At 54.0% G+C, this 23,887-nt stretch overlaps 1 protein-coding gene across 3 annotated transcripts in view; it reads right to left on the bottom strand.

Moving 5' to 3' along the window:
- Window positions 1-18,351, bottom strand: part of NCOR2 (nuclear receptor corepressor 2) — a 157,658-nt gene extending 139,307 nt beyond the window's left edge. For all 3 annotated transcript variants that reach the window (XM_068989806.1, XM_068989807.1, XM_068989808.1), the window contains exons 1-4: window positions 18,234-18,351; window positions 11,301-11,428; window positions 9,080-9,257; window positions 1,771-1,950 (exon numbers count right to left, since the gene is read on the bottom strand). In XM_068989806.1, the coding sequence (XP_068845907.1) occupies window positions 1,771-1,950; window positions 9,080-9,257; window positions 11,301-11,428; window positions 18,234-18,338 (591 nt within the window). In that variant the 5' untranslated portion in view covers window positions 18,339-18,351. The remainder of the gene's footprint in view (window positions 1-1,770; window positions 1,951-9,079; window positions 9,258-11,300; window positions 11,429-18,233) is intronic.
- Between the last annotated feature and the right edge of the window lie 5,536 nt (window positions 18,352-23,887).

Raw genomic sequence — 23,887 nt, 5'->3', positions numbered from 1 at the left:
TGCTGGACCATTCTCAGGCGCCCCCAGGCGAGTGACAGTCCCGAGGTCTCTTGGAATCAATGCTCCCCTCCCCCTGTATAACTTTCAAAGCCTGTCACACTGCCCTAAACTGGCCTCCAGGAAGTGTCTCTCACTGGCCTTCCTTCCACTGCCTATGGTGGCCAGAATGAGTCCTTAGATCCGTCATGGAGCCCATGCATCCTTACCTGGAGGGAATCAGGTTTAACCCTGCTTCCCCCAGGGTCAAGACAGGTGTTACACTGACTCAATCCACAGTTTTTAAGGAGCACCTACTCTGTGCCAGTGTTGCTAAGAGCCCAGCAGGGAACAGGAGACAAGAACCCTGCTTTTGGACTTCCCTGGTGGTCCAGTGGTTGGGAATCTGCCCGCTAACGCCAGAGACATGGGTTCAGTCCCTGCTCCAGGAAGATTTCCCATGCCGTGGAGCAACTAAGCATCACGCACCACAGCTGCTGAAGCCCACGCGCCCTAGAGCCTGAGCTCTGCAACGAGAGAAGCCGCTGCAATGAGAAACCTGCACACAACCAGAGGGCAGCCTTCCGTCACCGCAACGAGACAAAGCCTGAACACAGCAACAGAGGCCAAGCACAATCGAAAGCTAAATTAAATAAATACAAGTTAAAAAAAAAAAAAAGAACCCTGCTTTTACACTGTAGTCATGAAAAGACCACAATGTCACAAAACAAACTATACATTCGTTCAAACGGTGACACCATTCAGCAGGGTGACGACATTGGCCAACTCCCTATAAAGGCCCAGAAAGTAAATATCTTAGGCTTTGCTGGCCACACAGTCTCTTTTGTGACCGCCCAGCTCTGCGGTTGAATCATAAAAGCAGCCACAGACGATGTGTAAACAACTGGATGTGGCTATGTGCCAATAAGGCTTTATTTACAAAAATAAGCATTGAGCCACATCTGGCTGGATTTGCTGACCTCCAGGATAAAGAATGGGTGGGGATGAGGACTCCTATAAAGGTCAGGGGGGGTCTCCTCTGTGGAGGGAACATCTGAGCAGACACCTGAAGATGCCAGAGAGAGAAGCAGAAGAGCCAAGAAAAGGTAAAAATAAAATTATAAAATTAATCTTATTATTCTTTATGTTAACTTTTCCTTGATTTCAATGACAATGCTGATTTCTTTTCATCACATGACTCTGTCCCTTCCTCACAGCCCTATGAGGTAGTGTCATGTCTGTGCCCATTTTACAGATGAGCAAACTGAGGCTCAGAGAGGTGAATGCTCTGAGGCAGAGGTAGGAGGTCCAGCTCATCCAGATTCCAGAGCCAGGGCCAGAATCATGTGAAATTTTCCTTTACATTACAGATGAGAAAAGGGAGGCACGGAGAATCAACTGTCCACCGCACAGCTGTTCATTCCTGTGCCATCCAGGACAGTAGCCACATTTGGTTATCCAAGTGTACAGCTCATTTAATTCAAATGAAACTAAATTAAATATTCAATTCCTCAGCTGTACTAGGCACATTTCGAAGGCTCAACAGTCACATATGGGTAGTGGCTACCATTTTGGACAAGGCAGATCCAGAGCATTTCCATTAGGAAGTTCCAAAAGGCAGCACCACACAAAACAGCTCTCCTGTCCACTAAACATAAAGGGTGTAAAAATGAGTCGGCACACAGGCAGTGCTCATCACACGCGAACAACTGCAACGCCTGCTATGTCATCTTCTCAGCTGCAGCTGCTGCTGGACCGGAACCTGAGGTCCGCCATTCCCCCACCCACGCACACCTGCTTCTTCTTCAGTTTGGAGATCTGCTGCTCCACCATGGTGATCTCCCGGTCCACCCGGTCCATGTTCTGGATCAGCTCCTCCTTGGAGAGCCGTGGAGGTACCAGCTCCAGCTCAGGGTCAGCATGAGGGGGGCTGGGAGGAGACACCGGCTCCAGCTTGCCTGTCAGGCTGCGGTCCTGCAGGGGAGAAAGGAATAGGCATGGGATCAGGACAGGAGGCACCCACACCCCCAGTACACTGAACGTTTCCAGCCACGACTTCAGGTACCAACACACCCGGCATCTGTTGTGCCGGCCCCCACGTCCCAGACACAAGGTTGCTCACTGATCCCACCTCCCTGCCTCTGCTCTCACTGGTCCCCTGCCAGATGCCCCCTCCCTGGCCCTCTCCAAAGTTCAGATCCTTTCTTCTATCTTCCTACATGCAAGTTTTCCAAACCTCCCTGCAAGGCCTCCCTCTTCCCTTTTCCCATTACACACCTCTACCCTGTTACCCTGTCTGTGTTCTCCCTCCAGATCAAGCTTCTCGAGAACTGGCATCAAAACCCACAACCTCCAAATACCCAAGGCCTGGCCTCCGCTGACCCTCCATGAACACTTATTCACGATTCTCAGTCCAAATGAGCAAGGTACATAATATCATACACAGTACAAATCTGGTTTTGTAGAAGATATACACAAACGCACAAGAAAACTCTAAGAATGGGAAACAGAGATGTCAGAAGTATTTACTGGGGAAGTGGGAGAAAAGGGGGATATTTTCACTTTCCTTTTTGTAAACTGAGGTATTACTTGCCTTTACAGTGTTACATTAGTTTCTGCGGTACAATGAAGTGAATCAGCTATACATATATATCCCCTCCTTCTCGGACCTCCCTCTTACCTTCACCCCACATCCCATCCCATCCCTCTAGGTCATCAAAAAGCACTGAGTTGAGCTCCCTGTACTACACAATAGGTTTCCACTAGTTATCTCTTTTACACATGGTAGTATACATACGTCAATCCTAATCTCCCAATTCATCCCACCCTTCTTCCTACCTCTTCTTTTTATTTACCAGTGTTTTTCTGCTTTTCCTTCACTGAGTGTTGCTCTCTGTGTAATGAAGTCATTTTCCAAAATGTGCTAAAAAAAAGAGCAAAAAAAAAAAAAAAAACCAACAAAAACTTGGGAATTCCCTGGTGGCCCAGTGGTTAGGACTTCACTTTCATTGCTGAGGGCCTGGGTTCAATCCCTGGTCAGGGAAATAAAATCCCACAAGCCACACGATGTGGCCAAAAATAAAAACAAAACAAAAATGTGTTAAGCAAACAAGGGAGTCAGTGGCTCCATTCCACCAGTATAAGTTTGTTGAACATCCAAGGCTGCTGGGAGCACAATGAGGAGGAAGTAAAGTAAAACCCAGTCCTTGCCCCCAGAGCACTCACCTACGTGGCCCTGGGTTCAAATCCCCACCCAGGATCATTGTGACCACAAGCATATCACTTGCCTCCGTTTCCCCATCTGTACAATGGGACCATTCGCACTTTCCAGCTGCTGTGAGGCTTGAATGAGTACCTATGTGCAGAGCACTCAGCTCAGAGGCTGGCGCACTCTGAGGGCTCCACAGGCACTGGCTGGAGCCGTCCTCCCCAAAACCTGGCCCCTGCCCTGAACCATCCTCAAGGCCAAGCCGGCAGCTGTGGCAGAGGAGGCCCCAGGAGTAGCTCCAGGCGGCTGCCTCCCCACCCCCACAGCAGCTGCAGCCGGAGGACAGAGGACAGATTATTCGCAGGGACAACTGCAGCCCCAGGGCTGCCAAGCGCCACCCTCCCCCGACCCCCCCAGCTAGAGTTGAGCAGAGGCTGTACCATCTTATGTGTATGTCAGTTGCTCACTCGTGTTTGACTCGTTGCGACCCTATGGACTGTAGCCTGCTAGGCTCCTCTGTCCATGGGATTCTCCAGGTAAGAATACTGAAGGGGTTGCCATTCTCTTCTCCAGGGGATATTCCCGACCCAGGAATTGAACCCAGGTCTCCTGCATTGCAGGCGGATTCTTCACCATCTGAGCCACCAGGGAAGCCCTCTGGTGCCATCATAAGTCCACCCTTTCTGTCCTTGGGTCTCGGTCCTACACACACAGACCCCACTGAAGCCCACAGGGCCCAAGGGTCTGGGGATCACTCTGGCCTTACCATTTCCATCTGAGATGTGGGGGAGAGCAGGTGTCAGGACTCTCAGATCCTCCACACACCCAGAACCCTTGGGGAAAAGGCAGAAGAGGCCCCAAGTCCTTCAACAGGGCCAAATGTGGCCCTGACATGGCCCTCCATGCTCCTCAGGGACACCTAGGAAACTGAACCAGGCATTCTACTCAGCACACCCTACCCCTCAACTCTGACTGTGGCTCTCCCAGGGGGCTGCCACTGCATTCCCATAGCACAGATGAGAGGGCAAGGAACTGGCAGGCACAGGTCCGGCATGGCTCTAACCCAGCAGTCAGCACACTTTCTGTAAACAGCCAGGTGTAAAAACACTTCAGTCTTTGCAGATCAGACAGTCTGTGCTCCAGCCACCCACTCATCATTGCAGTGGGAAAGCAGCCAAAGACAAGACACCCAGGAATGGGCATGGCTGGGTGCCAATAAAACTTTATTTACAAACCCAAGCTGAGGGCCAGGATTGGAGCTTGCTATGCTCTTAACTCACATAGTTGTCACAGCCCACATGGGAAGTGCAAGCACAGTTTTCCTCATTTTCCAGATGAAACTAAAGATCCAGTGAGGTTCAATGACATGCCTGAGGTCACCAGTCACAAAGTGATAGAGCTTTGGCTTGGAGGGCTCAGGACAGGAGAGACAAGGCCTCAATCAGAACTCTCCAGAAGCAGGCAGAGCACACAACCAGGTGGCAGGGGCTCCTACAGCAGAAACAAGGTTGCCACCACACATTCACTCATCCCTCAGAACCATGTGGCTGGGCAGGAAAGCAAGAGCGAGGTCCCTTCCAGGGTCCACAACTCCCTGATATTAGAAGCAAAACTGTGCACGGAATTGAACTCTGTGTGTGTGTGTGTGTGTCTGTGTGTGTGTGTGTGTGTGTGTGTGTGTGTGTGTGTGTGTGTGTGTAACTGCTCCCATACCCTGGCAACTCCGGGCCTTTGTACCAGCTGTGCCCTCTCAGAACTCTACCTGTGTGCCACCTCATATCAGACTCACCATCCATGCCCCCACCCCCAACCCTATCTGAGCTTTGCTCTTTCCCTCTGTGCGCCACGGCACTTGGCTGGCCTCCCCCAATAGCCTCAATCATTTCTCAGGGTTCTTGAGATGAAAGGTTTTGGTGACGTGGTTCCCAGAGCCCGGTCCTATTACCTGCTGTAGGAAACATCTCTCCTGCCTCGCTCTGATCTTCCAACCAGGACCAAGAAGGGACGGAGAGGAGCAAGGTGAGAACGAGGACTGTGGACAGGAGGCTTTCAGGGCCAGGACACCCCGAAACAGCTCATCTAATTTGGGGATAATTCTCAAAATGACATGAGCAGGACTGGTGGTCCAGTGGTAAAGAATCTGCCTTCCAACACTGGGGACTTGGATTCAATCCCTGGTCGGGGAAGTAAGATCCCACATGCCTCAGGGCAACTGAGCCTGCACACCACAACCGCAGAAGCCTACACACTGTGATAAAGAGCGCATGCTGCAATGCAGAGCCCAGGCAGCCAAATAAAGAAAGAAAAAAATTTTTAATAAAATGCCACAAGGAAAAAGATTTCCGTCCCCAAAGCTGACAAGGGCAGCAGAGGGGTTGGATGAAGCAGTTGGCAATGACCAGGAACTATTGGAAAAGTTGTTGGAAACTTTTTCTTAAAGTCTTAATGGGGAAAAGCTGTCTTCTTCAATGGTTTCTTCCTCAAGGTGCAGGCTTGGCTTTTATTCTCAGCAAAACTGCAAAGACGGGTCCATCAATTGACAAAGTGTGGTCTCTCCGTATAACAGAATATGATTCAGCCATAAAAACGAGGGATGTACAGACCCATGGTACAACGCAGACGAACCTTGAGAACATGATGCTGAATGAGAGAAGCCAGACGTAAAAGGCCACATATCGGATGATCCCATTGATATGAAGTGTCCAGAACTCGTAAATCCTCAGAGACAGAAAGCCGATGGGTGGTTGCCAGGGGCTGGGGAGGAGGAAGTGGGGTGATGGGTCACGGTTTCTTTCTGGGATGATGAAAATTCTCTTGAACTAGACAGAGATGGTGCACAACTCTGTGAATGTACTAAATGCCACTGAACTGCTCACTTCAACCTGCTTAATTTCATATTATGTGAATAGACGATGCACACCAGAGGGCAAAGAGTGCTTTCTGCAGTGCTGAGTTTTCCAGGAATGGGACTGGGGGAGCCCAGCTACTGGGCCTCCAGATGGTTCTCCCAATGGCAGCTGGCCTTCATTTCAGTCCAAACCCGCAGGAGGAAAATAACAATCCAATACCCTTACCAGTCGCTAGGTAGCAGTTGGCACCATTTTCCCCGTCAGATGCCCTTGGCGTAAAAATTCAGGCCAACGTGGAACAGAAAAGCTCATTATGTAAAATTACAGACACAGAGGTAAGCAAAAGCCTTGAGGGCTGGAGAGGACCCCCTGGGGCTCCCTCCTCCTCCGTCTCAGACCCAGGGAAGGGCAGGGCCAGGCTCAGGCACCCACAGTCCACTCTGCCAGTCACCATGATGGATTCCAGGATAGGCAGGGGCTTACTCAAAGGCAGGGAGATAAACAGTTCTTGTCTGGAAATGTGGAAACACAGGGAAAGCTCTTTTTGTTGACCTTGAATGTGGGAAGAGGAAGGCCTGGAATCTCAAATTGACTTCTTGTTAACAAGACCACATGCAAGATGGCAGAGCCAAGAAACAGACAGAGACAGGAACCCAGGGACATGTCACCTGGATCAAGCTGTGCCTGAAGCCAACAATGCTGGTATTTCAGTTATATGAGCCAGGACCCCTGTTTAAGCCAGTTTTGCACGGGTTTTCTGTCCCTTTCAGCCAAAGGGGCCCCAACAGACAAAGAGACTTTCAGAAATGGTACTGTTTGTGATGATTCTAAAGTCCCCAGAACCAAGTCTGGTGAAGTTCAAAGGAAGCCTCTGATGCCACAGGACTCCAGAGGCTTGAGGGCAGGGAAGCATTATAAAACAGAACATTTTTATATGAAAAAGGAACACAGCCGGAGGGGAAGGGAGCAGGGCTGTTAAAAAAAAAAAAAAAAAATCCCATCAAATTCCTGTCTCACGCATCCAGCTAAATTCCACACAACAGACGCAAAAAACATCTGAACTCCTTCAGAGTTGTGTTTCTCCCCTGGCTTCTTCCCTTGCCCAAAATGCGCTCATACTTTCCAAATGCTCTTAACAGCCTGGAACAATTACAGGAGTTAGTCCAGCCAGGCCCCAACACAGGGCCCATCACTCCCCCACACCCATGGGGTCCAGGAAGGGAAGAAACAGACAGAAACAGAGAGACACACAGATACACATACACATCCAGGCAGAGAGAGACAGAGACACAGAGACAGAAGCAGAGACTGAGAAAGACTCATAGAAGGACAGGAGGCACCCCGGGGCACTCTAAGAAGGAGAGGGATAAGCAGAAGGACTCACAGAGCGCCTGTCAGGCCCAGAGACCCTCAGAAGGACCCGCAGGCCTGAGGGCTTGAAGCCCAGTTCTGCAGAGCCATCAGGCAGGCAGCAGAGGCCTGATGGGGGCTTACCAGAGACCCACACCAGCCCATTCTCCAGGCAGAACCAGATGTGAGCACAGGGCCATGGGCCACTCGGGGCTCTGGTCCCTCTGGGAGGACATCAAGCCTCCCTGGTTATGGCCCTGTGTCCCCCGCCACACGCACCCTGCTCCCCTACTACCCAAGACCCCCTTCAGGGAAGAGTTTTTCCAACAGCAACATCCCTCCCAGGAGGCTGAGGGGTCACGGAATCTAAGAGGAGGATGCCAGCAAGGGGATGGCAGGATGGCAGGCTCGAAGGGCCAGAGGGACAGCCCAAGGCGGGGCCAGCATCCTGGGCAGACCTGGGTTGCGTGGGCTTCAGTGCCCACTTTCCACATTCCGGTGACTGCGGGCGAGTGGCTCTCTCAGCCTGGGGTCCCCTATATAAAAGGTGATTATAGGAACTTCCCAAGTGGTCCAGCGGCTAAGACTCTGTGCTCCCAGGGCAGGGGGCGTGAGTCCAATCCCTAGTCAGGGAATTAGATCCCACATACTGAAACTCAAGATCCCATGTGCCACAGCTAAGACCCGGCACAGCCCAATAAACATACATACATTTAAAAAAGATGATCGCAGATCAGTCTTCATCCAACTGAGATGGCACAATGGAATTGACACTCAAATGGACCCGGCCCACAGGCAGAGACTTTGTCCGTGTTAGTTTCTCATCATCATCATGACCAACCCAGGAACCCCATTCCCTGCCAGTCCCCCTATTAAAGAACCTGCCTCGGCCTGAAATCTCACTATTCAGTCCCATCCAGTGTCAGGCAGAGAAGGAAGATCCAGCAGGTCCGAGGGGACCACTTCCCTCCCCTGGACTGGCTCCCAGTCCCCACCCACCCCCGCTGAGGCTGCAGTAAGAAGAGCACTGACCTCACTCAGCAGCTGGGCAGCCGTTAATGAGCTAATGTGTGTCCCCGCGGTCACGAGAGACCACGGTGACACCGCTCAGCACGTGCAGAAAAGACATCCGTCATGCAGCCGGCCAAGGACGAGTGTGTCACCTGGCCATGGTCCCTGTTGCACCCTAGGCAGTGGCAGGGAAATGACAGCCTCTGAGGCAGCTGGGCGACCCTGGGAGACAGAAGCATCTGAACCACCGGCTGCGATTCCTCCATTTAGATGGAGACCAAATGAGCTCCTAGGGGTCGGTCCTGAGGTTCACTGGAATGGCAGAAAACCTCTCCCAGCAGCAAACTGTGGGTGCTTTATCTATGCACATTCTCCCCCTCCATCTCAGCTCGACTCTGATTAAAGAAGAGTGAAATGCAAGAGCCCTCCAGGGTACTATGGTCCCCAAGGGCGGGAAACACTTGGGGGTGGAAAACGGGGGTAGGGGAGATGTCCCTCTCCAGCCAAGAAACAGCCCACGGAGCCAAGCTCATCCCTAGACCCTCCTCTCGCTGCCCAGCCTCTGCACACCCTGTGCTCAGTCCCTCCTCCCAGCCTGACACACCCATCCGTTCCCTTGCACCCCGCCCACTCTCAGCACCACCCAAACCCTCAGAGCAGCTCCCAGCTGGGGGCCAAGCCTTACCTTGGACAGGTCCTCGGAGCCCCCAGGCTGGCCAGCGGCCAGCAGGGTCGAGGGCCGTAGCAGAGGGTCGGGTAGGAGCTCCAGGCGAGGGCGCTTGCTCTCCAGGAACTCCATCTCTGACTTGCCCAGCTCAGGCAGGTACGAGTGGGACTCAGGTCGCAGGTGAAGCTCCTGGGACCTGCCAACAGGGGCGGGGGGGAGCACATGACATCACATCTGCTGCCCTCCTTGCTGAGCACAGCCATGAGCCACGCCCTCTTCCACCCTGCAAGGAGTGTCCATCTGCTCAAGGGCACACAGCGAGGCAGGACTCAAATACAGATGTGTCTTCCTCTGAGACATTATTCATCGACAATGTTTATAGCAAGAGAGGGTCCTGGTGACTGCCTGCTCCCTGAGTGTGGTCCCCAGAGCGGAAGCATCAGCCCCTCTTGAGGCTGATTACAAATACACAATCTTCTGAGTCCTACCCTAACCTGCTGAGTCTGACTCTGCATTGAAACAAGATCCTGGGTGATTCATAGCTAAAGTCTGAAAAACACTGTGGGTCTAACACAGATGTTAACACACGTGATGCTATTTGTACATCACTCACCCAGAGGTGATTATCACTAGTCTATCCCAGCACTCTGGCTGTTCAACCTGGCCTTGCCCCTTTCTCAACTCAGCCCAGCAGTCTTATGCAGAGATAGGAGCTGTCCAGCCTAATCACTCATGACTAATTCTCCTTAACCCTCCTCCCTAGTGGGCTGAGAAGGAAACTGGCCCAGAGAGGACATGATCTTGCCTGAGCACACACAGCAGACCCAGGACTCCTAGCGTCCACCTCCAGCCGCTGCTGCTGACCAGACAGTCCAAATGCTGCCCCTGTTGAAACGCCTTTCAAGTTCATGCTTTTTTCCCCCAAGAAACTCAGAATGAGAATCCAGATGCACTCCCCCCACCCTTGGGCCCTGCCTGATCCGGCCCCTGTTCACCTTGCCTGCTGCGTTCCTGGCCCAGGGCCTTTGCACTGGCTAGGCTGGACCACACACACACCAGCTCTTTCCACGTTAGCTCTTCTCCTTCCTTAGTGCCCAGGGCATCTCCTCCTAACAGCCACCTCCCTGCCCAGAAAAGCTCGAAACCCTCCCATTGGTTTCTATGAAGTTTACCCTCCTGGATCCCCAAACACCTGTTAACCCCAGCCACCCAACCTCCTTGCCTCTCTGGAAAAGTCCAAGGACATTCCCCTCTCCAGGGTTTTACACATACTGTTCCCTTCACCTGAAATGCCTTCACCCTGCTCTCTGAATGGCTGGTCACCTCGCTCTCCAAATGGCTCTCTGAATGACTGGCTACTTAGTGCCAAGTGTCTCTCCCCTGAGAGGCCTTTCCCAGCCACTCCAGCCAAATAGCAGCCGTTCCCCGCCCAGTAGGAAACAAGTCGCCTGCCCCATTTTAAAGTCATCCTGTGTGTTTGCTGAATCTCCCCTGCTAAGACCATGGGCTCCCTGCGGGCAAGTCTGTCTGTCTAGGTGCCTGTGGGCAGCCACAGCCTGTAATAGCTCATCACGTGTTAGAAGCTCAAGACTCTCAAGAGTTCCCTGGTGGCCTAGTGGTTAAGGTGAACCTGCGTGGCCCAGGTTCAGTCCCTGGCTGGGAACCTGAGATCTCATAAGCCAAAAGGCGCAGCAAAAAAAAAAGAAAAGAAAAGCTCAGGACTCTTAGCAATGAGTGCTATTACCGTCTCAGGCACCTTCAGGCTCTCTCAGGGCTCTGGCCTGTCCTGACAGCCTCAGCCCTGGCCCTGCTGGGCCCCCACCTGCCGCATGGTCTGCTCCCTCCCACCTGGATTTCACAAAGGCAAGGCAGGCCCGGGGGACCTCGTCTGCCAGCTGAAGAATGGACGAAGACTCAGAGAAAACGGGATGATGACAAAGGTAGGAGGGAGGGGGAAAGGGGCTCCCCGTGTGAAGCCAGCTGCAGGCACATCCCTCTAAACCAGCAACCCAGCCCTGCTCCCCTACTTCTAGGTGGTCATCCCCTCCTGCCTGGGCCACACACCCAGAGACCCCTGCGGGACCACGGCGGGAAGTCCGAGGGGCCACGTGGCTCTTCCCTGCCCATCTCCAGCCCTGCTGACACACCTCCACTTAACACCTCCCATCCCCATGAGCTCCCCACCAGCACAGGCCTCCACTTCCCCATCTGAGCAATGGATGCCCAAGCCCCTCCTCACCTTTCATTCCCAGGCTGAAATTCAGACAGCAGGGAGGGCCTCCTCCGCTGGGGCTGGATGATGGAGCCGGGCGATAGGTGTGAGGTGTAGTCACGGGGGTGGTGCGGGTATTCGAGCAGCCCAACATCCTGCAGCAGAAGACAGGCCAATGAGCGCCCACCCCACTGTGGTGCGACCCACACAGCGACCCAGGGCCAGAGCCCCCTGCCCGGTGCTGCTCCTCCACCCAGGGAGCCTCCCACGTCCTCTCCCGGCCCTCAGTCCCTGTCCGGCCAGAAGGCATTCCTGGGGCCAGTGGCCACCAAGAAGTGACCTGTTTAGCTAAAGGGCGCCCCACCCTGTCACAATCTCCCAGTCCGGCCCTCTTTCCATATGAGACGACCAAGCCCATGTGTTAGCAGAGAAAACCGGAAAAAGGCACAACCTGCGTGTCTGTCTCCAGTGCAGGAGACACAGCAAGACACGGGTCAGGGGAAGTGGGTGACACAGCAAACACTGACAGTCTGCAAGGCTCAAATACCAGGTTCCAAAATGAAGCACCAACGTGGGAGTCTCCCATTTGCAGAGGGAAAACCCACACATGTGTGTCGCATACACAAGCACAGCTCAAAGTCAAAAGGATAAACTCCAGGCAAAACCCTCCTTCTTCAGTAATGTGCCATCATCACCATTATCATCTGGGGGAAAACAAAACACTAACGAATTAGATGTGCTCCGATTAGCAACTACACGCTGACTGGAGACACACTAAAATGTTAAAAAAAAAAAAAAGACTGAAACAAGAACTTTCAAAGGAGAAAACAGGACAGGCTTCCTACTTGTACCAGTCCAAATCGATTACTTCTGTCTGCCGAGAACATTCACGCTGTGGGTGGCAATCAGTTAGTGATGTCTGGCAAGAGTAAGACTTGGGAAAGTGTAGGATGGTAGGTGATTTATTTTCTTCTTGGCGCCTTTCTGAATTCTCCCAATCTTCCGTAAAAATCTAGTCATTCTTTTGCTGTCTGGCTTATTTTTTTTTAAAGCTGTTATTTCTGCAAAGAGAATTAGATGATACCACGTAGGTGTGTTGGAAATGGATGTGTTTCAGACCCTCCAAAACAACAGCATGTAAGAGGCTGGGAGGCTAGGAAGCTGGAGGGGATGAGTAACTAGAATCAAGAGGGATCCTGTCAACTTCACAGCTGGAAATATTGAGGGAAGGGCCTTCCTGGGCAGCCCAACGTGGAAGCAAGAAGCTACAAGGCCTCAGGCTAGAGGTAAGTGTCCATCATTCAAACCCTCTGAGCCTCAGTGTCTTCACCATTAAAATGGATTCCCTGGGGGCCCAGTGGTGAGCACCCCTCCACTGCAGGAGCAAGGGCTCCCTAGTCCCTGGCCAGGGAACTGAGATCCCCACATGCCACACGGCGTGGCCAAATCAAAGAAGAGAAAACTGAAATGGATGTTTGACCTGGACTGAAGGAGGCCTCTATGCCTCCAACCACAAATCCCCCTTAACACTCCAAGGATTTCCCCCAAGACTGACGGCAGCTTCCAGGAGGCAGAGGAGGGCTCGGCCTCCCCCAAGCTTCCCCACACTCCAGGATGTCCACCAGGTGCTCTCAAAAGGAGAAGTAGAAAGGGCTGGGGGAAGTGGGTGGCAGCCTCTGGGATCCCGCTGGTGAGGCTGCCAGGCACGGATCTGGTGTGCACACGCACGCAGAGGTGTGAGAAGAAATCAGCAAGCGCTAGTCTGCCAGGAGGAAAATTCCCTCTCACACAAAAGCAAAATGAACAAAGCGGCTGAAAGGCAGACAGTCCAATCCCTCGGGAGAGGGCACGGGCAGGATGGCGTGCCTACCGCCGCCAGCTGAGGTGGAGAAATGCACGTGGCGCCTGGGGCCCCTGAGTCAAGGGCATGGGGCTGCCACTGTGTGAGCCTTTCTGGCCTCAGTTTCCCAGTTTAAGAGTCAAGCAGGATGAGCTCAGAGCACAGTCCCTCCAAGACCATCTTGGGGGCCACCCATATTGATTTCTACCCTAGGGCTCTGAGTCCAGGGACCCCCGAGGATGCCTTGATCTTTACAGGAAGGAAAGAACTGGGGAGACCCCAAGAGAGGCCGAAAGTGAGGCTCACTGTGATCCTAGGAGCCTGAAGACACCAGGCATGCTGGCTGGAACCCTCCAGACACATCTAGCAACATAAGAACCCTCCACGTGTTTCAAACCATTCCAGCCCCGCCCGCTGCCCCCATACATGTATGTGGCCCAAGCGGGCTCCTGAGTCTGTGACCCTTGGTCTCGGGGGAAGCACTGAAGATGAGCAGATTCAGATCCTTCTTGAGAGCCTGTTGACACGACCGCAGCATCTGAGCACATGGCCAGCACGGTCCTGCCGGCCTCGGCCTAAACCCTTCCTCACGCCCGCAAACTGGGTCACGTGCAGAAGGCCCATGTATCCGTTTGTGACAAACTGGAAATGAAACAGACCGGTCCTTCCCACAGAGAGCCTGATAAGCACTGATCTGGGGCCAACGAGGCCCAAGGCCAAAGCCAGGCTCGGCCTGTCTCATCAAGTGTCCCTGGCACACGGCCACAGCCACTCCAGTACGTGTTGGCTGAGCTACTTTTCGCGCTGGGACAGCAGCAGCCACGAGTCGTTGTGATAGAAACCGCATGGCCCGAAAAGTCTGAAATATTTAGAGAAGGTCTGCCAACCCCTCCTCTGGAGGAAGAGCCTGCCGTGTACCCTGGGGTCCACTCGGCAAAGGATGCTAATGGGCACGCTGTTGTCATGACAGCAGCAGCATCAGTCATCAACACAGTACTGTATCAGTCACGCTAACCTTCCCAGGCGTGGTGCAGAGGCCTCTGCATGTGTCAACTAACTTGATCCTCAGAGGCTTAGAGAAGCTACCCGCGATGCAGGAGACCCAGGTTCAATCCCTGCGTCAGGAAGATCCCCTGGAGAAGGGAACGGCTACCCACTCCAGTGTTCTTGCCTGGAGAATTCCATGGATAGAGGAGCCTGCAGGGTTACACTCCATAAGGGTGCAAAGAGTCAGACGCAACTGAGTAACACTTTCAGAGGCTTATAATTACCCTCACTCAACGGACGGAGAAACCGAGGCAAGGGGTGGCCAGACCACTAAACTAGAGTTTCACAGCTAGGACATCACTGAGGCAGGACATGAATGCAAGGGGTTTAGCATGAGAGCCTGTGCACTTAAACACCCGTCTAACACTAAGGGACAGAGAGGTTAAGTAACTTGTCCAAGGCCACACAGCAGGAAGGAGTGGCACTGGGATTCAGACCCTGTGTCTTTGGGCTTGAATGCATTCATTCAGCTCAAGGCTTGAAGGAACTTAAGTGAGCTCAAGAGGTCCCAGGGGACCTGAGGGAGATGGCAGAATCGAAGTGGCCTGTAGAAAGCAGGAAAAGAGACAAGAAGGGGAGAATGTGTTCAGACCCTCAATCCTGGGAGACCGTCAGACTCCAGGACCCTTGGGGAAAAATGTGGGGTTCTGATACTGTGGGGGAGGAAAGCCAAGAGCACAGAGATGGTGAGAACAGAACACAGAGAGGGTGTGCAGGAGGAGCAGGTGGGACTGAGCAAGCCACGTGCACAGCACCATGGAGAGAGGCTCTGAGCGTGCCTGACGCCAGATCGGAGAAGCGCACTTGAATTAAGCCCTCCACCTGAGCCAGGCATAACACAGCAGGCGGCCTGGAGATGACGTAGATCCGTAGGTCATAGCATAGGCCAGCGGAGGAGGCTGCTCCCAGCCCCCTCTCAGAATCCAGGCCCTCTTCAGTCTCCCGCCAGCCTCCCAGGAGGAAAGAGATAACTGCCGTGTGCAGACATGGCCCTAGGCACCTTGCAAACATCTGCCGGTGATGCTCAGACCCACAACAGCCATATCACAGATGGGAAAACTGAGCCTGCCCCATGCAGCCCAATGTCACTCAGCAAGTTGGGAGGGACAGGAATTCAAAGGCACATCTGGGCATTCTTGCCCTGCCCCTCATCCCAGCATCCCTGCCTCAACTATTGTACAAGGCGCTGGGACCCTGGTTCCCCATCTGGCCCTTGGACCGGGCATTTGTCTCTCTGTGCCTTTATTCCCCTTTTCCTTCAGCATTTGTCTTTCAAAGACTTGGGGTGGAGGAGGGAATTCTCAGAAACTCTGTACAATGGCCTGGCAGTAAGGGGTTAGGGGCTCAGGGCTGCAGGGAGACCCCCAGGTTACAGTCCCAGTGCTCACCTCCCACCTGCCAGAGAAAAGCACTGGACACATGCCTGGGAGAGCAAGACTCCACCACCCGCCCCAGACACCCAGAAATCTTGCTTTTAAAGCCTTCCCAGTAACAAGCAGGGGACCCCAGCTGGGCCGCCCCAGCACCAGGCAGGGTGGTCAGGAAGCGGGGCCCCACTGCGGTCACCACACAGGATAAGGATGCCCCACCTCGTAGCTGTCCAGGGCCCTGCCCACGCACAGCCTCAGCCTCCTGCCCAGAGGAAGTGACCACTCGGTTCTGCCCAGCCACACCCTGCATCACTGGCAGTCCAGCAGAAAAAACAGAAAGTGTCTGAGATCAGGTGGTGACTCCAAATGACTGCAAGAGGGCCAGGCTAAGGCAAAGGAAGGGTGGGATGGCAAGATAGGAGGGCCATGTGGACTCGAGGACTCACCCAGGGGGCAGGGGGGTGGGGAGGGAGGCCCCCTGAGGGGGAGGGGGGAGGGGACAGTGGGGAGGGTGCAGGGGAGGAGAAGGGGGAGGGGGAGGGCCCCCCCCCGGCAGCTCTAATGACAGTGACAATTTTGCAATTGGACACATGTGCCATAATGATGTTCCACAGATCATCACGTTTCATCCCCAGGAGAAACCAGGCAACAGATGCTCTCATTACCCCATTTCATGGATGAAAAATCAAGGCTCAGAATTGTTACATAACCCGTCCTACTATTTGCTCACCTGCAAAATGTTCCCCCTGGAGCAAGGGCAACTGTATACACAAAGAGCATAAACTAAACGCTCGCCCTAGGGACTTCCTTGATGGTCCAGTGGCTATGACTTCACACTCCCAATGCAGCGAACCTGAGTTCGATCCCCAGTCAAGGAACTGGATCCCACATGCTACAACTAAGACCCAGCACAACCAAATAAATAAATACTAAAAAAACAAAATAAAGCTTGCCCTGCAAGCACTCAGTGGATGAGAACGCTTATTTTTGCTGTTGTGATCATGACAAAGCTGATGACAATACATAATAATAAATGATCCCCAGGAGCATAGTCCTGGGCCCTGGGCACACAGTAGGTGACCAATAAACAGAAGCATCTTTTTCACAGGGGCTCAGAGTCCTTCCCTGGTCTGCCAGTGCAAAAGACGCAGGCTCAATCCCTGGTCCGAGAAGATCCCCTGAAGGAAGACAAGGCAACCCACTCCACTATTCATGCCTGGAAAATCCCACGGACAGAGGAGCCTGGCAGGCTACAGTCCATGGGGTCGCAAACAGTCAGACACCATTCAGCGACTGAGCGTGCGTGCACACAGAGTCCTGAAGCTGAAGTGACGCTGCCTCCTCACAGTGATTGAACCTGAGGCCTATTATTTAACCTCCCAGCTTCAATCTCCTCGTCTGCAAAGTGGGAAGATAACGTGAGGTGCTCTTTCATCAGGTTGTTTGTGAGAATTCGACCACTCCATCCATAATGTGCCTGTTGATCACAGCCAGCTCTCAAAAGCATCTTGGGGCCCAAATTCTCAAGAGGCCACTGTGTCTGGGACACCCTCAGGCTGGGTCAGTGGGCTCATATGCAAAAACATCTCGCTCACGGAGGATGGAAAAGCCCTCCCACGCCATATCCTCTCAGCGTCTCAGGAGGAGGGACCATGCCACCTGTGCAGAACAGACACAAGCATGTACACACTGGGGTCAGCAGGGCCAGCTTCAACCCCGGCTGTGACTGCAAACCCTCACGGTCCCTCGCTGAGTAGCTAGGAGGTCCAACAGGGGAAGCCCAGGACTCTGAGGGCCCTCTGGCAAGCCCCTGAAGATGCGGCATATAGTAAGTGCCCAATAAGTGCCAACAGAGCAGAACCAAAGCCCATCCGCAGCGCCACAGGCAGCTACAGGTGAAGTCAGGAAAGGGGACCCCCACTAGGAGGTGGACAGAGTTGGGTGCAGCTCAGAAAAGCTGATTGAGGAGACTTCTACAGTGGTACAGTGGTCAGGACTCTAGGCTTCCAGTGCAGGAGGCTTGGGTTAGATCCCTAGTTGGGGAACTAAGATCTCACATGCCACATGATATGGCCAAAAATTTTTTAAAAAGCTGACCAAGGTCACACCTGCTCCCTCCCCACCAGGCCACCACCCCCAACATTGGGGCAGCTCTCCCATGAGCAGAACCAACCCCCTGGACCACCACCCCCTCACCTCCCCCGCTCATGTCAGAGATTCAGAGAATGACACGTGCTGGCCTTGTCATCCGGGAGCTCTGAGCATCACTCAGTGAATAGGCTCCAGGCCCTGAGGATTGAGGAGGGGAGGGTCTGCGAACCACAGCCCCTAGGAAGTCACTTCAATCCTAAAGCAGGGGAGCCTGGCTGAGGCTGGGCTGACAGTGTATACAGCAGGAGCTCCACATCCACATACAAACCCCACAGCAGACCCAGAGGCAGGGATCGCAGCTCAGCCTGGCCCTGGGCTCCACCTTCCCAGCATTAAAGTGGGAGCTAAGAGATTTTCCCAGATGTCCCGGGACCTGGCAAGGCCGCAGATAGCAGTGGTATCTGCCCAGTCACCCCACTTCCCCACGGGAGACAGTGAGCCCTGGCTGGACACCATCAGAGCCACACCAGCGCCGACTCCAGGGAGAAACAGGAACCCAGTGACAAAGGAAAGCTCCGAAGGTGGCCCCAGGCGAACATCCGTGCCCCTTACCGCGTGTGGCCGGGCAATCTGAACAGGGTAGGAGATGCCGTGGGGCGGGTAGCGGGGCTCGGCAGCCCGCCACGTCTGCGCCACAGGCTGCGTAGATCCCGACATGGTGGTGGGCGTCCAGAGGGGCTCTTGGGCCCCTGTAATCTCCCTCTCAATGGTCAACAATGATTAAAAGCCGGTCTTCGTCATCTGCTCGCAGACCACCCTGTCCCAGGCACCTGTGAGAACAGAAAAGAAAGCAAGATCAGCCATGGGGCAGCTGCTCCTGGCGGACCTTGGAGGGGCCCCAAGTCCTTCCTGTGGCCACTGTGAGGGAGTGAGGGCAGACAGGGGTCTTCCAGGACCCTCCTCCATGCCACTGGCACGCTCCCTGCCCACTGACAGCAGAGAGAGATGCCAAGTGGTGTTTGAGGCCCCTCCAAAACACAGGCCAGGCCAGCAGCTGCTGTACAAGCCACATGGATGACAGTTGTGCCCTCCCCCACCGCTAACGTCCTTGCTCAGCAGGCATGGGAACTCCAACTCTACAGGCGCTGCCCTACCTCACTTACGGCCCCCAAGCAATCTCAGCCCACCCAACTGCACCCCAGGGAACCCTGCGGACACTGCCCTCACCACCCCTGTGGCCCCCAAGAACCTTCAGACCACCCAACCTCACCCCCATGGAACCTCAACTCTGCGGACACTGACCCCACCACCCCAACGGCCCCCTAACACCCTCGACCCACCCAACCTCACCCCAAGTCCTCTGCCACTTTGAGTCACCAGGGCAAAGTTCCCCAAAAGCACCTGGGAGCTGGGGGGGCGGTGGTGAACAGGGTCAGCTCGGGCAGAATGCAGGTCACAGGATGACCACGGGCAGAGCTGGGCCTGCCTGGGCCTCCTGGTGACCCTTGGGTGGGCGAGTGTGACACTGGGCTGGGGGGCAGGACAAACATGAGGTCGGCCGGGATGTGAGCTGAGAGCGAGGGCACTGGGAACCCAAGGGCCATGCTGCGGAAACAGCCGGGGACGGGGCCCCAAGGGGCCCCCAGGCAGCTCCTGTGGGGGCGGGCGAAGGATAAAGCAGGGGAGAAAGCACACCTGTGTCCACAACGGAATGAATCTCAAGAGTCCACTGGCTTTCCAGATGGAAAAACTGAGACTCAGAAGGAAGAACGGACTGCAGTCAAGAGAGCAAGAGAGCCTCTGGTCAGAAGAGGCCTTAGCCCAGGAATCTCTGGGGGCCCCCCACTCTCCCCAGGACCCTTCTCTCCCTTCTTTGCTGGCCATTGCTGCAGGCAGCCTCCCCAGGATTGTAACTGGTTCCTCTGCCCAGGCCAGGATTGAGAGCCTGGCAGGTCCTGGGCCCCTTCCACACTGGGCCACTCTGACAGGGGGTGTCCACTCAGAAACACCAGCACCACACACAGGAGGAGGAGGGTGGTTAACAGAACAGAAGGAAAGACCTGGGAGGTTGGGGGCAGCTCTGGTGATGTGGAATCTTCTGCTTGTCCCTGTAGCTAAGAGGACAGTGCCTTTTGACCGGGGAAGGGAGGGAGACCATGGGTTGTTGCATTTGTATTGTTTAAGAGCCAAATAAATCATACCCAACATCAAAAATAAAAGAAAAAGAGAAAAGGGGTGTCCATCAGGCCCCCACCACGTGCAACACCCCACTCACAAGCCCCTACTCAAAAGCTGAGGAAAAGCCAAGATGGCGCAAGCACGAAACACCTGGATGTCCCCAGGTAGGGCTGGGGGTGCACCTCACGGGTACCCCCCAGCTCCCTGAAATTTCATCACGATGTCCCTCATCGCCCTGCCCTCCACTGACAACCATCCTTCTCCAAGGGCATGGACGCCCCGAAACCCTCCACTGGTGCTCTGCCCACTGAAGATCTGATGTGGAGGGATGTTAAGAGGGAAGATGGAGATCATGGTGGTCAGAAGAGGAACAAACCCCTCTCCCCTCCATCGGGGGGCCCTGACTGCTTCCTGCTCTCCACCCCCATCACCTGCTACAGTAGACTTGACTTTCCTTTCAGGAACCATCTTCCCTCTCCAGACTCCAGGAGTGATCACATGATCCAGGCCGGGCCAATCAGATTCCTGCTTCCCCTGGACCAGTGATTGGCTCAGGGATTGGCATGTGACCCAATATGAGCCAATGAGAGTCACTGGGTCTTGACACTTGGAGAAGGAACCAGAAAGAGGCACTCTCCACTGGGGCTGCAAGCTAGGAAGATGAAAGCTTGTGGGTCTTGTGGGGCCACTGCGTGGCAGAAACCTATTCAAGAACATACCCCTAGAAAGGCAAAAGTGAAGGGTGGGGAGAGAACAGTTGGGTCCTGATGGCAGCCATGCCTAAAGGCAGCTCAAAGCTTGCTTCTTCATTCAGGGAAGTCAAGGCTCTCCTATGCATTTTGCTTTGGCCAGCCCAACCCCAAGTGGGTTTCTGCCACTTGCCATCAAAAGTTCTGACTCCTCCAGAGCAGGAAGGAGTCTTGGAGCAGGCAACCCTTCCATCGGGTGCTGTCCAGCCTTCCACCACTGCAAAGCCAAAGAATTCAGAGCCAAAGCTGCCACCCCACAACCACTGCAAGAGAAAAGCCCACGTGGACTTCTCCCAGCCATAGAGACAGGATAAACCGTGTAATTCCTATGAACGTGGGAACAAGTCTCACCCAGCAAACGGGAGCTTCTACGATTACAACCACTAGTACTGTCCCTGCAGGAGCTGCAGGCCGGTCACAGCGACGTGGAAGGGAGACCAAGCTGCCCCTGACAGTCCACACCGAGAGCAATCTGGCATCTGTCCTGGAGCCCAGAGACAAGAGATTGGCCTCCGGAGAGGGGTCAGTTGTGGCCACCAATGCTGGACCTAGTTCCAGAATTCCTTTTGTCCCAGCTTGTCACAAAGCCCAGCAGACCCTGGTGGTCCGATGCAGCAAGGCCAATTATATCCCAGCCTCTCTCTGGGTTTTAAACCCAGAGAGGCCAGCAAGAGGACGAGGCCAGCGGCTAGGCAGGTAGAAGTAGGTTCTGCTTGCCTTTCCTCCAAGAGCACCACGGGCAACTTCCAAATTGCTCTGTGGCTTTGCATTGCACAAGGTGGTGAGAAGTCTGATGTACCCACAGCTTTTCTGACCTTCTCTGTCTAATGAAATGCCGACTAGGGATGGCAGCCCTGGACAGGTGCTCACACTGTGCACTGCACATGGGCTCCAGAAGCCAGGGAAGTGATACCTTTTCAAACCAGCCCTGGAGAATCCCTGGCCACCTCCCCACCCTCCTCAAGCCCAGCCTGGCTGGCTTCCCACTTCATCAACACTCACAGAGTATCCACCCCAAGCTTAGGGACTGACACCCCTGCCACCCACCTGCCACAGGCACTCCACCAGCTCCCTGGTCCAGCATCCTCAGGTGCAGGTTGTCCCCAAAGCCAGGGGACCCTTGGGACCTCACACTTCTTACATTCACCATGAGCTTATTTTAATAAGCTCAATTTCTATCCCTCCCAACCTCAGCCACATTTTTTTGCCAACTTGAAAAATAAATTTTTTTTTAGGAAAATAGGCTGGCAGCTCCTCAAAATGTTAAACATAGAATTACCATATGACCCAGCAATTCCACTCCTAGGCATAGACCCAAAAGAATGGAAAACAAGAGATTCAAACAAATCAATGTACACACACGTATTCACAACACCACTATTCACTATAGTCAAAGGTGGGAACCACCGGAAATCCCTGCTGCACTCTGCTAGAGCGCCAAGACCATCTGTTTGAGTCTCTTCCAGCAGGGTCCATCAATGGACGAGCGGATAAATCAATGGAACACGGTCTACCCCTATGATGGAGTATGATTCAGCTCTAAATAACGAAACACGGACACTCACCACAACGTGGATGGACCCTGCAAACAGGATGCTGAGTGACAGAAGCCAGACACGAAAGGACAAACACTGGATGACTCCACTGATGTGAAATGTCCACAACAGTAAATCCACAGAGACAGAAAACAGGTTGGTGGTTGCCAGGGGCAAGGGGTGGGATGGAGGTGGGGAGGGTGCTGATAGATGTAAGGGTTACCAGGCAAGTTTTGAAACTAGATAAAGGTGGTGTTTGCATAACATTGGGGGATTAAGTTTCGACTTCATCAGCAATGTTGGGAGGTGCAGAACAAGAAAAAGTATGACATTGCTTCACCAAAGACAAGGGTGAGGGGAGGACTTTCCTGGTGGTCTAGTGGCCAGGACTCCAAGATCCCAATGCAGGGGGCCCAGGTTCGATCACTGGTCAGGAAACTAGATCCCACATGCAACTAAGAGTTTGCATGCCACAACTAAAGATCCCACGTGCTGCAACAAAGTTCGAAGATCCTGCGTGCTGTAACTAAGACCCGGCACAGCCAAATAAATTAACATAAAGACAAGGGGAGGAGAGGATGAGCAAGACCCATGGGGCAACGTAGGGGGTCTCCTGAATCTGGCCTTGGCTGAACAGGGTTCTGAGAACAGGATCCAGGTTAGACCAGGAAAGCGATGCAGTGGCCCCAACATCACTGCATGTCTGGGGCTTTGGGGTCAGGAGAGGATGGTGGGCATCCATTGTTCTCCAGACACTTTGAGGTCCCCCACTCAGAGCTCAGCCCCAAGCTACTGAATGAGGCAAGGTCCAGGTCACAGATGGTCTTGGCGCTCCGGCAGGGTGGGGCAGAGAGCAGACAAGCAGTAAATAGTGACCTCTGAGTGCAGGTTGGGAGCTCTGCAAACCTTGAGGAGGGCAAGAGGGAGCCAGGGAGAACCTCCTGGAGTGTGAACAAGACACAGCCAGGGGAGGGGGAAAGAGACGGAGCTCTAGGCAGAGGCCACCACCTAAGCAAGAGCCCAGAGATGAGAACCGGCACTGTGTGCTTGAGAAATTCCTCGAGTCATTCAAGGCCCATGGGCCATGGAAAGGGTGGATTCTGTTTGAAAGGCAGTGGGGAGCTACAGAAGGTGGTTGATGAAGAGAGGAAAGGGCCGGAGTGTTTGATAAGCAAACGCCGTGAAGAGCAAGCGTGGAACCAGGAGGCCAGGGTATGGGGGTGGGGGGGTTATCACAAGATACATGAGATGATGCTGGTGGGATCGGGGCAGCAGGGACAAAGAAGCAGAAGCAGACTGTGTGGAAGTTGGGATGGAGACTGCCGGCCTCAGAAACACCTTGCTCTGGGAGTGAAGAAGGCCATGTGTTCCCCCAGGGATGGGGGCCGTGGTTCCCCTCCTCCGGCAAGACGCCTCGGGGCTCTGATCCTCGATTTCCTCAATGGCAGACGGGAAGCATGCGTGTTCCTGCTCCATGGACCCAGGAGGACAGCACGCTTGTGAAGTGATGCCTGGTGAACAGAAGGTGCTCAATAAGGCAAACTCAGCCAGGTCAGGGTTCCAGGGAGAAGAGGGGGCGCTCTGGTGAGGTTAAGGGCTTGCTTCACCAGGCAGTGTAGGACACTCCTGAGCCCCATGGGATGGGGCCACCACAAGCCCTGCCAGGCCTCACACATCCAAACCACAAACCACGGCGGGGGCACCTGCCCTGCCGCCCTGCAGAATCAGCCTGAGGAGGGCTGCAACTGGGGCTCCCATGCACACGGCAGGGACCCCCACCATGCCTGCCCCAGAGGAGACACCT

Source organism: Capricornis sumatraensis, chromosome 17 (assembly GCF_032405125.1).
Source record: "Capricornis sumatraensis isolate serow.1 chromosome 17, serow.2, whole genome shotgun sequence".
NCBI lineage: Eukaryota > Metazoa > Chordata > Mammalia > Artiodactyla > Bovidae > Capricornis > Capricornis sumatraensis.
The sequence above is the reverse complement of the archived record's forward strand: the minus strand, read 5'-3'. Positions and strand labels throughout refer to the sequence as shown.